Here is a 13,068-nt window from a genome sequence, read left to right on the forward strand (position 1 = left end):
TGAGGTGATACCTCATTGTGGTTTATTATTATTACTTTATTTATTGAGGTACCATTGGTTTATAACATATGTTTCATGTGTACAGCATTATATTTTTACTTGTGTATACACTTGCAGTAGTGTGCTCGCCACCAAAAGTTTAGTTTTTGCCCGTCACCATACAGTTGGCCCCCTTTATCCATTTCACCCTTTCCCCATCTCCCTTCCCTTCTGGTAACGACTACTCTGTTCTCTGTATCTGTGCGTTTGTTTTGTTTTGGTTTGGTTTGTTTGTTTATTATTTTTTTTAAAAAATATTCCACATATGAGTGAAATTGTACACTATTTGTCTTTCTCCATCTGACTTATTTTGCTTAGCATAATACACTCAAAGTCCATTCATGTTGTTGCAAATGGCAAGATTTCCTTCTTTTTTATGGCTAGTAGTAGTATCCCATTGTGTGTGTGTATCTCATCGCCTTTAGCCATTAATCCATTGATGTTTCCATATCTTGGCTATTGTGAATAATGCTTTGATGAACATGGGATGCATGTATCTTTTCGGATTAGTACTTTTGTATTCTTTGGATAAATATCCAGAAGTGGAATTGCTGGATCACATGGTAGTTCTGTTCTTAATTTTTTGTGGAACCTCCATACTGTTTTCCATAGTGGCTACACAAATTTACATTTTCATCGACATTGTATGAGGGTTCCCTTTCCCCTCCACATCCTCTCGGACATTTGTTATTTTCTTGCCTTTTCGATAATAATCATTCTGACAGGCATGAGATTATATCTTAGTGTGGTTTTGATTTGCATCTCCCTAATGATTAATCATGTTGAGAATCTTTTCATGTGCCTTTTGGCCATCTGGCTATGTCTTTTTTGGAAAAATGTCTGTTCAGATCCTCTGCCCATTTTTAAATAGGGTTGTTTGTCTTTTTGTTTTTGAGTTGTACGAGTTCTTTATGTATTTTGGATATTAACCCCTTATCAGATATAATGATTTGCAGATATCTTCTTCCATTTGATAGGTTATCTTTTCATTTTGTTGGTAGTTTCCTTTGCTGTGCAGAAGCTTTTTAGTCTGATACACTGTCAAGTTATTTATTTTTGCTTTTCTTTCCCTTGCCTGTGGAGATATATCCAGAAAGATGTTGCTAAGACCAGTGTGGAAGAGTGTATGTACTGCCTGTGTTTTTGTCTAGGATTTTTATGGTTTCAGTCTTTAATCCATTTTGAGTTGATTTTTGTGTCTGGTGTAAGATAAGTAAGATAGTGGTCTAATTGTATTCTTTTGCGTGTGGCTGTCCAGTTTGCCCAACACCTTTTATTGAAGAGGCTATCCTTTCTCCATTTATGGTCTTTGTTCCTTTGATGTAAGTTAAATATCCATATATATGTGTTTATTTCTAGGCTCTGAATTGAATTCCATTGATCTGTGTGTCTGTTTTGCTGGCAATACCATGCTGTTTTGATTGCCACAGTTTTGTAGTATAATTTGAAAACAGGGAGTGTGATACCTCCAGCTTTGTACTTTTATTCTTAGGATTGCTTTGCTCTTTGGGGTCTTTTATGGTTCCATATAAATTTTAGGATTTTTTTTTGTTCTATTTCTGTGAAAAATATCATTGGGATTTTGATAGTGATTATATTGACTCTGTAGGTTGCTTTAGGTAATATGGACATTTTAACAATGTTAATTCTTCCAGTCCATGGGTTTGGAATATCTTTCTATTTCTTTGCATCTTCTTCAGTTTCTTTCACCAGTGTCTTATAGTTTTCAGCGTACAGGTCTTTAACCTCCTTGGTTAAATTTGTTCCTAGATGTTTTATTCTTTTTGTTGTGATTGTAAATGGGACTGTTTTCTTAATTTCTGTTTCTGATAGTTTGTTATTAGTGTATAGAATGCAACAGATTTGTGTGTTTATTTTGTACCCTGCAGCTTTACTATAGTCATTATTTATTCCTAACAGTTTTTTGGTGGAGTCTTTAGGATTTTCTGTATATAAAATCATGTCATCCACAAATGGTGATAGTTTTACGTCTTCCTTTCCAGTTTTGATGCCTTTTATTTCTTTCTCTTGCCTAATTGCTCTGGTTAGTACTTCCAATACCATGTTGAATGAGAGTGGTGAGAGTGGGCATCCTTGTCCTTTTCATGATCTTAGAGAGATAGCTTTCAGTTTTTCACCATTGAGTATGATGTTAGCTGTGGGTGTGTCATATAGCCTTTATTATTTTGAGGTACAGTCCTCTAAACCCATTTTATTGAGAGTTTTTATCAGAAAAAGAGGTGTTGAATCTTGTCAAATGCTTTTTCTGCATCTGTTGAGATGATCATTAGGTTTTCATCCATTTTGTTAATGTGCTGTATCATGTTGATTAATGTGCATTTGTTGAAATTAATTTGTATCCCTGGATCAGATCCCACTTAGCCATTGTGTATGATCCTTTCAATGTACTGCATTCAGTTTGCTTATATTTTGTTGACAGTGTTTGCATTTATGTTCAGCAGACATGTTGACACGTAAGTCTCTTTTTCTTTGTTGTCCTTGTTTGACTTTGGTGTGTTGATGTTGGCCTCGTAAAATGAGTTAGGAAGTATTCCCTCCCCTTCTATTTTTTGGAAGAGTTTGGGAAGGATTAATATTAAATTTTCTTTGAATGTTTGGTAGAATTTCACCTGTGAAGCCATCTGGTCCTGGGTTTTTGTTTTTTATGAGGTTTTTTTATTACTGATTCAGTCCCCTTGCTAGTGATCAGTCTATTCAGATTTCCTATTTCTTCATGATTCAGTCTTGGACGATTGAATGATTCTAAGAATTTATCCATTTCATCTAGGTTGTCCATTTTGTTGGCATATAGCTGTTCATAGTATTCTCTTATAATATTTTCTATTTTTGTGATATCTGTTGTCATTTCCCCTCTTTTTTTAATTTTTAATTTTTTGGCTATGCTGTGGCATGCGGGATCTTAGGTCCCCAAACAGGATTGAAACTGCGCCCCCTGCAGTGGAAGTACAGAGTGTTGTTTTTTTTTTTTTCTTTTAGCTCTTTATTGGAATATATTTGCTTTACACTCTTGCACCAGTTTTTGAGGTACACCAAAGTGAATCAGCTGTATTCATACATATATCCCCATATCCCCTCCCTCCCGTGACTCCCCCCCGTGACTCCCCCCCCACTCTCCCCGTCCCGGCCCTCTAAGGCATCACCCATCATCAAGTTGATCTCCCTTTGTTATACGGCAACTTCCCACTAGCTATCTATTTTACAGTTGGTAGTGTGTCTGTGTCTGTGCTACTCTCTCACTTCGTCCCAGCTTCCCCTTCGCCCCCCCACCCCAGCCCCGTGTCCTCCAGTCCATTCTCTACTTCTGTGTCTCCACTCTTGCCTGTCACTGGATTCATCAGTACCATTTCTTCAGACTCCATATATATGTGTTAGTATACAGAGGTTTAACCACTGGACCACCAGGGAAGCCCCTCTCCTCTTCTGTCTTTGATTTTAGTCATCTGCGCCTTCTCTTTTTCCCTTAGTGAGTCTAGCTAAAGGTGTCTCAGTTTTGATCTCTTTTAAGAAGCAGCTCTTAGTTTCATTGATCTTTCCTGTTGTCTTTTTAGCCTCTGTTTATTTCTGCTCTGCTCTTTATTATTTCCTTTCTTCCACTGACCTTGGGCTTCATTTGTCCTTCTTTTCTAATTCCTTTAGGTGTAAGGTGAGACTTTTTGAGATTTTTCTTGTTTCTTGAGGTAGGCTGATACTGCTATAAACTTCCCTGTAAGTACCACCTTTGCTGCATCCCATAGATTTTGGAATGTTGTATTTTTGTTTCCATTTGTCTTCAGATATTTTTGAAATATATGCTTTGATTTCTTCATTGACCCAATTGTTGTTCAGTAACATGTGTTTTAGTTTCCACATATTTGTGATTTTTTTTCCAGCTTTCTTTTGTAGTTGATCTCTAGTGTCATACCATTGTGATTGGAAAAGATGTTTGATATGGTTTCAGTCTTCTTAAATTTATTGAGACTTGCTCCAACATATGGTCTCTTCTTAATAATGTTCCATGTGCACTTGAGAAGAATGTGTATTCTGGTACATTTGTGTGGCATGTGCTATATAAATCTATCAAGCCCTTCTGGTCTAATGTTTCACTGAAGGCCACTATTTCTTTGTTGACTTTCAGTCTGAGTGATCTATCCATTGCTGTAAGTAGAGTGTTAAAGTCACCTACTATTACTGTGTTGCTGTCAGTTTCTCCCTTTAGATCTATTAATAATTGCTTTATATATCTTGGTGCTTCTGTGTTAGGTACATGTACATGAATAATTGTTGTGTCTTCTTGATGAGTTTTCCCTTTTATCATTATATAGTGTTCATCTTTGTCTCTTGTTACCCTTTTGGCTTGAAGTGTGCTCTGTCTGATATGAGTATGGCTACATCCACTTTCTTTTGGCTGCCACATGCTCGGAGCAGCATCTTCCATCCCTTCCCTTTGAACCTGTTTGTCTTTAGAGCTGATGTGAGTCTCCTGGAGGCAGCATGTGCTTGGGTCTTGTTTTTTAATCCATCCAGCCACTCTTTGTCTTTTGATTGGTGAATTCAACCCATTTACATTTAGGGTGATTATTGATGGATGGGGACTGAATACTGCCATTTTATCTTTTGTTTTCTGGTTGGCCTATATCTTCATTGTTTCTTCTTCCTTTTTTTTTTTTTTAGGCGCACGGGCTTAGTTGCTCCATGGCATGTGGAATCTTCCCAGGGCAGGGCTTGAACCCGTGTCCCCTGCATTGGCAGGCGGATTCTTTACCACTGCGCCACCTAGGAAGTCCTCCATTGTTTCTTTTTCCTTGTGTTTCTGCCATTTTAGTTTGTTGAGTTTTTATGACATTTTTCTGTTTTCTCCTTTTTTGCGTTTTGTATCTCTGCTCTAGATTTATATTTTGTGTTTACCTTGATGTCTGTATGAAATGTCTCATAGATTAAATATTTCTTTTTCTGCTGATAGTTTTTAATCTTTTGACATTTTGAGTATGTCATTCCAGTCTCTCTGCTGAGAAATATGCTGATAGTCTAATGAGTTACCTAATGGTAGGTTACCATTCTTTTTTCCCTGGATGCTTTTAAAATTTTTCCTTTGTCATTGGTTTTTCAGTTTTAATATAGTGTGTCTTGGAGAAGGTCTTTTTGCATTGAGGTAATTAGCTGTTCTCTTAGCTTCATGGACTTGTATATCCAGTTCCTCCCCCAGGTTTGGGAAGGTCTCAGCTATTATTTCTTTAAATAAACTCTCTACCCCCTTCTCCTGGGATACCCATTATTCTGATGTTACCTTTCCTAATAGAGTTGGATAGTTTTTATAGAATTTATTCATGATTTTAGATCTTAGTTCTCTTTCCTCTTCTACCTGTATCATTTCTCGATTTCTACCTTTGAGCTAGCTAATTCTCTCTTCCATATGGTCTGCTTTATTTCCCATATGTTCTTATTTATGCATTCTTCATCTGGTTTATTGAGTTTTTCAGCTCCAGAATTTGTTTGGTTCTTTTTTAGAGTTTCAGTCTCTTTGGTAACATATTTCTTCTGTTCGTTAATTTTATTCCTAAGCTCATCGAACTACCTTTCTGAGTTTTCTTGTAGCTTCTTTAATTTCTTTACGACAGCTAGTTTGAATTCTTTCATTTAGATTGCAGTATTGTTTAATTTTAAGTTTGGTTTCTGGAGAACTGTCATTTTCTTTTGTAATGCCATGTTGCTCTGGTTTTTCATGGTGCTTGATGAGTTGTTCCTCTGGTATATTTGAAGTAACATATACATTGTTTCTTTAGTAAAGTTCTATTTTATTTGATTCTAACAGTTTAACGTTAGTAATTAGAGGCCTTTCTTTTGTTTTTCACTAGGTGGCACTATAGTACAAGTTTTGGGTTTCTCTTACTTGAGTTGCCAGTGGTTATATTTGAGAATTGGCACTTTGCACCCTCCACTGCCTCTGCTAGAGGTGCTGTCTGGTGCCCTTGTTGTCACTGTTTATGCTTCTGGGGTTGCTGGTACCTTGCTGCTGCTGGTGTCACTGTTGTCACTGGTATCGCTGCCTAGGGCACTGGGATAGCAGGTGTCTCCACCACATCTGGGATCTGGTGGGTCCATGCTCCTGGCTCCACTGCAGTGGGGAGAGAGGGTGGATGGGGTCAGGAGCTGAGGTCTTGGGTGCTTTTGCCACGTCCAGGGTTATCAGTTTCAGGGACGCTGCTGCTGTGGGGCCAGAGGCACATGTGCCTGCGTGACGAGAGGGGTGACATCTCAGGCCCTGTTGTTGCCTAGTTCTGCAAAGCCTTAGCCACGGTTGTGGCCGAGAAGCCAGAGTGATGTGTGTCACCTGCCCTGCCACTACTGGGTTTTCTGAGGCTGCGGGCTTAGCTGCTGTGGCTGGGCATCTCTGATTGCAGGCACCACCTCCACTGTTTCCCTGGTCCAGCCTCCTCTGGCCACGCTGCTTGTGGGGTCTTAGTTCCCTGACCGGGAGTTGAACCCAGGCCCTTGGCAGTGAGAGCATGGAGTCCTAACCACTGGACCACTAGGGAATTCCCAGTCCATCCACTCTTATGTACAGTTGTGCAGATGTGTGGAATTCTCTGCAATCCTGGTATATTGCACAGACAGTTTTATTGAGTTATGGATGTTTTACTAGTTATAGATTGAAGGGAAGAGACAAAGGGAGCTTCTCACACTGCTATGATACTCACGTCACAGTCTGGTTGGGTTTTATTTTAAAGTAAATTGATCTGAATGTAGATAATTTATATTTTATATATTTTTAATGTAGAACTGACCTTTTTGGGTGGTAGGAGGCTTCTATTCTGCATTTGTACTGATTTATCATCTTAAAAGTGTGAACTTCTTGACAGGCTTTTTGAACCATGTTTTATTCTATATTGAATCCTTTACAACACTGCTGCTCAAAGTGTGTGGGGTTTTTTGATTGTTTTTGTTTTTGTTTTTGGACCAGCCACTGGTCTTAAGAGCTTGTCACTGGTCCAGGACAAGATAAAGAGCTGACATCAGAGTATATGTCAGTTGTGTCACTGAGCACTGTGGTTCAGCTGACTTTTTATACAAGACTTTGTTACAGAAGGAAGTGTGTTTATTTACATTCTGGCACAAGCACCTTAGCAGATTGACGCTTTAAGTAGCATTGCTTTTAATACCCAGGAAAAAAAGTAGGTTCCTAATAAATGCCTAGTAAATAAGTCCCAGGATATTTGTTCCCATCACTTGTTATTATCATTAAATACATATTTCTCTGTTTTCACAGTTCACTGACTGTTACTTTGGCCTAGAAAGTGTATTATGCTAAATATTAAGAGGTGTAGACTTGTGTATATTCAACTCAAAAGAAGTGGTAGAATTTCTAAGAAAAATTCTGGAACAATGTCCTTAATTTATCCCATCAAGTTCAAATTTGAGTTATCTTAATAAAATGTTCTGGTTGATTTTTCAGAGAGGGAAACCATGCATTGACTTCCTGGAGACCAGTAAAATCTTTATTATGTCACAGGATAGAATTTGATTCTTAGGAATATGTAATACTTAAGAAATAGGAAATTCTGGATTTTTCTTGTTATTGCTATAGATGTGTTAATTACAGCAAATGTATTTCAGTGCATAGTACTTGCATTATTTTTTATGATCTTTAGATAGTTGTCAAGAATGTAACCAGAATTTTGTATAAAGGAGGAAAAGGGAAGGAAAAGGAAAACTCAGTAACCTCTTTTTTTTTTTTTTTTAACAACAAAGTCAATGGGCCATGGGTAGGGCAGTGTAGTAATGATAGATGATCTACTTAATTAATGTTAAAAATTGTTTAAGAGAGTTTGAATTATGCCTCTGGGCATATTAAGTGAAGATTTAAATTAAATATAACCATAAATGATGATGATATAATAACATATTAAAATCATATGATAAGCTTCATTAAGAAACAGAAAAAAAGAAGCTAACTTAGAGAAAGCCAGGCCTTCCCAGCAGAAATATGTTGGACTGCTCTTAGCCAGTCCAAAATTAATTCAAGGGGATGGCTACAAGGTTTGGGACTAGTGTTCACCCAACATTTGTTTAGAACATTTGTTATTTGTTTTAGGGTTTTCTAGTGGGAATGGAGGCATTTGTTGGACTTATTTAGCATCTTACTTGATCTTTAATTAAAAATTTGAATAGGTAGTAAATATATACATGGTTCAAAAATTCAAAAATATTGAAAGAGGAACAGGGAACAGTGGTCTTTCCCTGGTTCTGCCCAGCTCTTACATTACCATAGTCAACCATTTTTATTAGTTTGTGGATCCTTCTATAAGTTTTATTATGTAAATACAAAATACATATATAGTCGGCCCTTGAACAATGCAGGAGTTAGGGGTGCTGACCTCCTAAGCAGTCAGAAATCCATGGATGACTTAGATGGTTCTTCCATATCCGGGGTCCTGCATCCTTGGATTCAACCAACCGGGGATTGCGTAGCACTGTCGTGTTTACTGTGTGTGAGTGGGTCCACACAGTTCAAACCTGTGCTGTTCAGAAGTCTGCTATGCTCCAATACGCCCCCAGTTTTTAACACGAATAAAGATGCATAGTAGCCCCATGTTTTACCTGCTGTTTTGAACACTCTTCATTTTTCCCGCTTCATAAAATATCATGGAGATTCTTCCATATCAATACATACAGCTTTTTCATTGTTTTTGATAGTTAAGTCCAAAGTGCCCATGAAGCTCTATGGTTAGTTTTTAAAACATGTTTTAATTTAAGAAATTTGAGTAGCTTCCCCTGAGTTTAAGATGTTATCTTAAATAATGTAGTTTTGTATATTCCGGTAATAAACCAAGAATAAATTTGGTCAGTTGACTGTCTGGGCCAATCTAGATGGCTGCCAACCTAGGCAACTTTTCTTTCTCCCTCCCAAATTCTTTTATCACAGTAAAATACATGTAACAGAACTTACCATGGTGACCGTTTTTCCAGTGGCATTAAATACATTCACAGTGTTGGCAGCCATCACCGCTCTCCATGGCCATAACACTTTTCATTTTGTAACTGAAACTCTGTACTCGTTCAACAATAACTCCCCACTCCCCACTTCTCCTAGGCCCTAGTCATCACCATTCTGCTTTTCACCTCTGTGCTCTTGACTGCTCGGAGTACCTCATCTAAGTTGAAACATACAGTATTTGCCTTTTTGTGACTGGCTTATTTCACTTAGCTAATGTTGTTAAGGTTCATCCATGTTTTAATATCTTGCAGATTTCCTTCTTTTTTTGAGACCGAATAATATTTCATTGTTTTTGTGTATATCCTTATATATCCTTTCATACGTTGGGGGACGCTTGGGTTGCTTCCTTGTGTTAGCTGTTGTGAAGAGTGCTGCTGTGAACATGTGTGTACAGATATCTCTTTGAGACCCAGCTTTTAGTTCTTTTGAGTGTACGCCCAGAAGTGGAATTGCTGGATCATATGGTAAATTCTATTTTTTATTTTTTGAGGAATCACCAAATTGCTTCCCACCATGGCTGTACCATTTTGCATTCCCACCAGTAGTGAACAAGTGTTCTGTTTTGTCCACATCCTCACCTACACTTGTTTTCTGTTGGTTTTTATAGTAGCCATTCTGCTAAGCATGAGGTGGTATCTCGTTGTTTTGATTTGCATTTTCCTAGTGATTAATGATGTTGAGCATCTTTTCATGCGCTTTATAGACCATTCGTATATCTTCTTTGGAGAAATGTCTAGTCAAGTCCTTTTCCCACTTCTGAATTATTTGTTTTTTCTTTTGTTCTTGAAGCCTCTTTGCACCTCTGTAATCATAAGTAGCAATTAGAACAGAGATCCCTGATACTTGGAGTGTAGGGTCCTATTTTCCCACCCTAGCCTGCTGCTACAGGAACACCTGCACAGCTGCTTACCTCATGGCTAGAGTGGGGGATGGGTAGCTGCTACTGTGCTAAAGCCTTAGATGGACAGAAATTAACTGCAATGTACTATCGGAGTCTTCCTCTGGAAGTTGCAAGCCTTTAGTAGACTCCAAAGTTCCAGAACAGTTGCATCAGATTCTGCCAGTTTGTTTGCTGTCTAGGTAGAAGATACCCACCTAGGTGGGTAGACAGATTGTCTAGGTGGGTGGACAGGTACTTAATACTTTGCCATTTCCCAGAATTCTCTCTGTAATCTTGTGTTAAGTGATTAGTGGAAAGTTTTATAGACAATAGCTGGAGCAGACTTTAAAGTACTTAGGCTGTTGGGGTTTTTTTTTTTCTTAATATTTATTTGGCTGTGTCGGGGTCTTTGTTGCAGCACGTGGGATTTTCATTGTGGTGTGTGGGCTTCTCTCTAGCTGTGGCGCGCAGGCTCCAGAGTGCACCGGCTCAGTAGTTTAGGCGTGTGGGCTTAGTTGCCCTGCGGCATGTGGGATTTTAGTTCCCCCACCAGAGAGCAGACCCACCGTGTCCCCTGAGTTGGAAGGCAGATTCTTAAGCACTGGACCACCAGGGAAGTCCCCACTGGTTTTTTTAATGTTTCTTTTTTGTTGTTGTTGTTAAGCAGCAAAATTCTTTTCACAGATGAAATCCGATATGCATTTCCAGCATGTGAAACAGATAAAAGCAGAACAGCTCCGGCCTGACAGTCCCTCCCTCAACAGTGTTCATCAGCCCCACCCCCTTTTCCTCCTCCCACATCCACTCTGAGGAAGCCCTTGTTTGGGTGGAGAAGAGTTTAAATGAACAGTTGAGCATTTCCCAAGATATATACTAAGGAATGAATATTAATGATGAGGAATGTCAGTAGATACTGAATGGGAAAAAATTCCATAATCAAATTAATTTTGGAAAGCCTGGATTGGATAAAAGTTAAACCTATTCTATTACTGTAGACTTTAATAAATTCATGTGAATTATGAATCCCCCATACGGAAGGTAATACGTACATTTGTCAAACTTACTTGACCATCACAATTTTTAAGAGGTAATTTGAAGAATACTAGTCTGAGAACCTCATTCCTTTATTCTATAGTGAATGTTGAAATATGAGAAATTATATGACTTGTTCAAGGATAGCCAGCACTACCTTATTTCAGAACGGTTTTTAACTCTTAGTTGACACTCAGTAAATTGGAGTGAAAAACAGAACCAAAGCTCGTTATGTGTGTTTTTTCTTTTATCCTGCACTGCCTCCGATATACTGTCTGAGACAAATCTGTCTTCAGGTTTTATTGTGTATTGCACTCTCAACAGTATGCACAGTACTTATAGGAAAATAGGAATGTCGTATGTGATCTCAGAGTATAAGGAAATCACAGAGTAATTGTGGTGTATAGCACTTCTGTCCACTCACCAAATAGCATTTACCTGTACTAGTTGCTCATGGCAGTAATGAGGAAGGCAGGCGTGCCCCTCCCTGCACTGGCTGAAATCTAGTCGCGTGCAGCAGAGATCTGCAAGCAGTATGAGAGTGGATCTGTGTGTGGTCATTTGAAGTTAAAATCACTATTAAGGACATCACTAGGAAAATAATTTAAGATATATATACATTTTAGCATACAACTGCACAAAAAATTGAATTGTTTTCTAATTGTTTTTGAAAAGTACACTTTCTTCTCTGGCTGTTACACTGAAAATGACAAAAGTTTGAATTATTCTAAGTTGTTTTGTGAGCTTCCAAGACCTTCACAAATTGAAGTATCATTTAAAATGTACTTTATAACATTTGGTGGTATTGATGATTGTGCAAACTAATCCTATATTTTCCCCTCATACCTTATTAAATATTGCAAGAAGTCTTCCAGAGTTTAAAGAAAGAAAAGGTATAAGCTTGTGAAATCTCCATTTTTCTTTTCTTTTTTTTTTTTTTTTTTTTTTTTGCATTGTATTTAAAGAATTGTGTTTATGCTAACTGGATAATCTGCTATTTCCATCCACTCTTTTTTGAAGTTTTATACTTTTTCTGTTACAGTTGATGGAAATACCTGGGCACAAGTGATTGCCTTATACCCAACTTTAGTAGAATGTATCACCTGCTCATCTTCAGAAGTCTGCTCTGCACTTAAAGAGGCTCTAGTTCCTTTTAAGGATTTCATGCAACCACCAGCATCCAAAGTTCAAAATGGAGAATCTTGACCAGCTACAATAAGTTTAAAGAAGGATGATATATGAAAAATGCTTCGCTCCTCAGTGAATTTTCTGTGAGAAGGACATTTCTTACTAAAATTAACTCTTGGCAGCTGTTGTTGGCCTCCTTTAAGTTGTATTTACCTGAGTTAAGTAATTCACATTACAAGCTTACTTGTCAACAAAGGCTCCTGAATGAGTAGCAGTGCAAGCCTTTAATAAGTTAAACTGATGGGAGAGATGGTTAATACTATAACATACCTGCTACCATACCTTCAATTGGTGATTTAAAAGTGAGCTTATGTACAGTTTGTGGTGTATGTGTTAATGATGTACTTTTTAAAAAGAAAGAAAAGATATTTCATTTAGTCAAGATTTATTTGGCTGGTGTTTTTGCACCCTTTTTCTAGTACAAAACTGTACTAAAATTTTATGCAAGATGGTACTGTAACATTCCATATTGTCTATAACCAGCCTTTGTAAACAAAGGGAACTGATATACTTGTGTGTATAATAAATGGTACAGTTCTGTATAAAATGGTTGCATTTATTGTTTAAATTTTTTAAATATTGATAATGTTAAATGCTTGAAGCTGTATTTATTATTAATACAAATTGTTTGCTTACATTTTTACTTATTATTTGCCTTATTAAGTGGCAGATCTGCTTACCATATATGATCATGTAGTTAGCTTAATGCTTAATTTAAATGTATTTACTAGTGACTATTAAACATCTGACTAGAAAGGTCATGGAAACACAGCAGCAGATAGTTTATGATTTGCTGATTTTGCAATTTTGAAGTATAGTTTATTATTAAAACTTAATATATTGAGATAAATTGTAGCACTATGATTCCATCATACCTCATTTCTTTAAATATCTCTCCCAGATTTCACTTGTCAGTCTCTTTTTATATTTGATGTCT

At 37.4% G+C, this 13,068-nt stretch overlaps 1 protein-coding gene across 5 annotated transcripts in view; it reads left to right on the forward strand.

Annotated features, from left to right (window-relative positions):
- MON2 (MON2 homolog, regulator of endosome-to-Golgi trafficking) overlaps nt 1-12,678 on the forward strand; it is a 114,687-nt gene extending 102,009 nt beyond the window's left edge. For all 5 annotated transcript variants that reach the window (XM_057704097.1, XM_057704095.1, XM_057704096.1 and 2 more), the window contains one exon: nt 11,986-12,678. In XM_057704097.1, coding sequence (XP_057560080.1) covers nt 11,986-12,149 — 164 coding nt within the window. In that variant the 3' untranslated portion in view covers nt 12,150-12,678. The remainder of the gene's footprint in view (nt 1-11,985) is intronic.
- The last annotated feature ends 390 nt before the right edge of the window (nt 12,679-13,068 follow it).

This window comes from Hippopotamus amphibius, chromosome 12, assembly GCF_030028045.1.
Source record: "Hippopotamus amphibius kiboko isolate mHipAmp2 chromosome 12, mHipAmp2.hap2, whole genome shotgun sequence".
In the NCBI taxonomy this organism is placed as follows: domain Eukaryota; kingdom Metazoa; phylum Chordata; class Mammalia; order Artiodactyla; family Hippopotamidae; genus Hippopotamus; species Hippopotamus amphibius.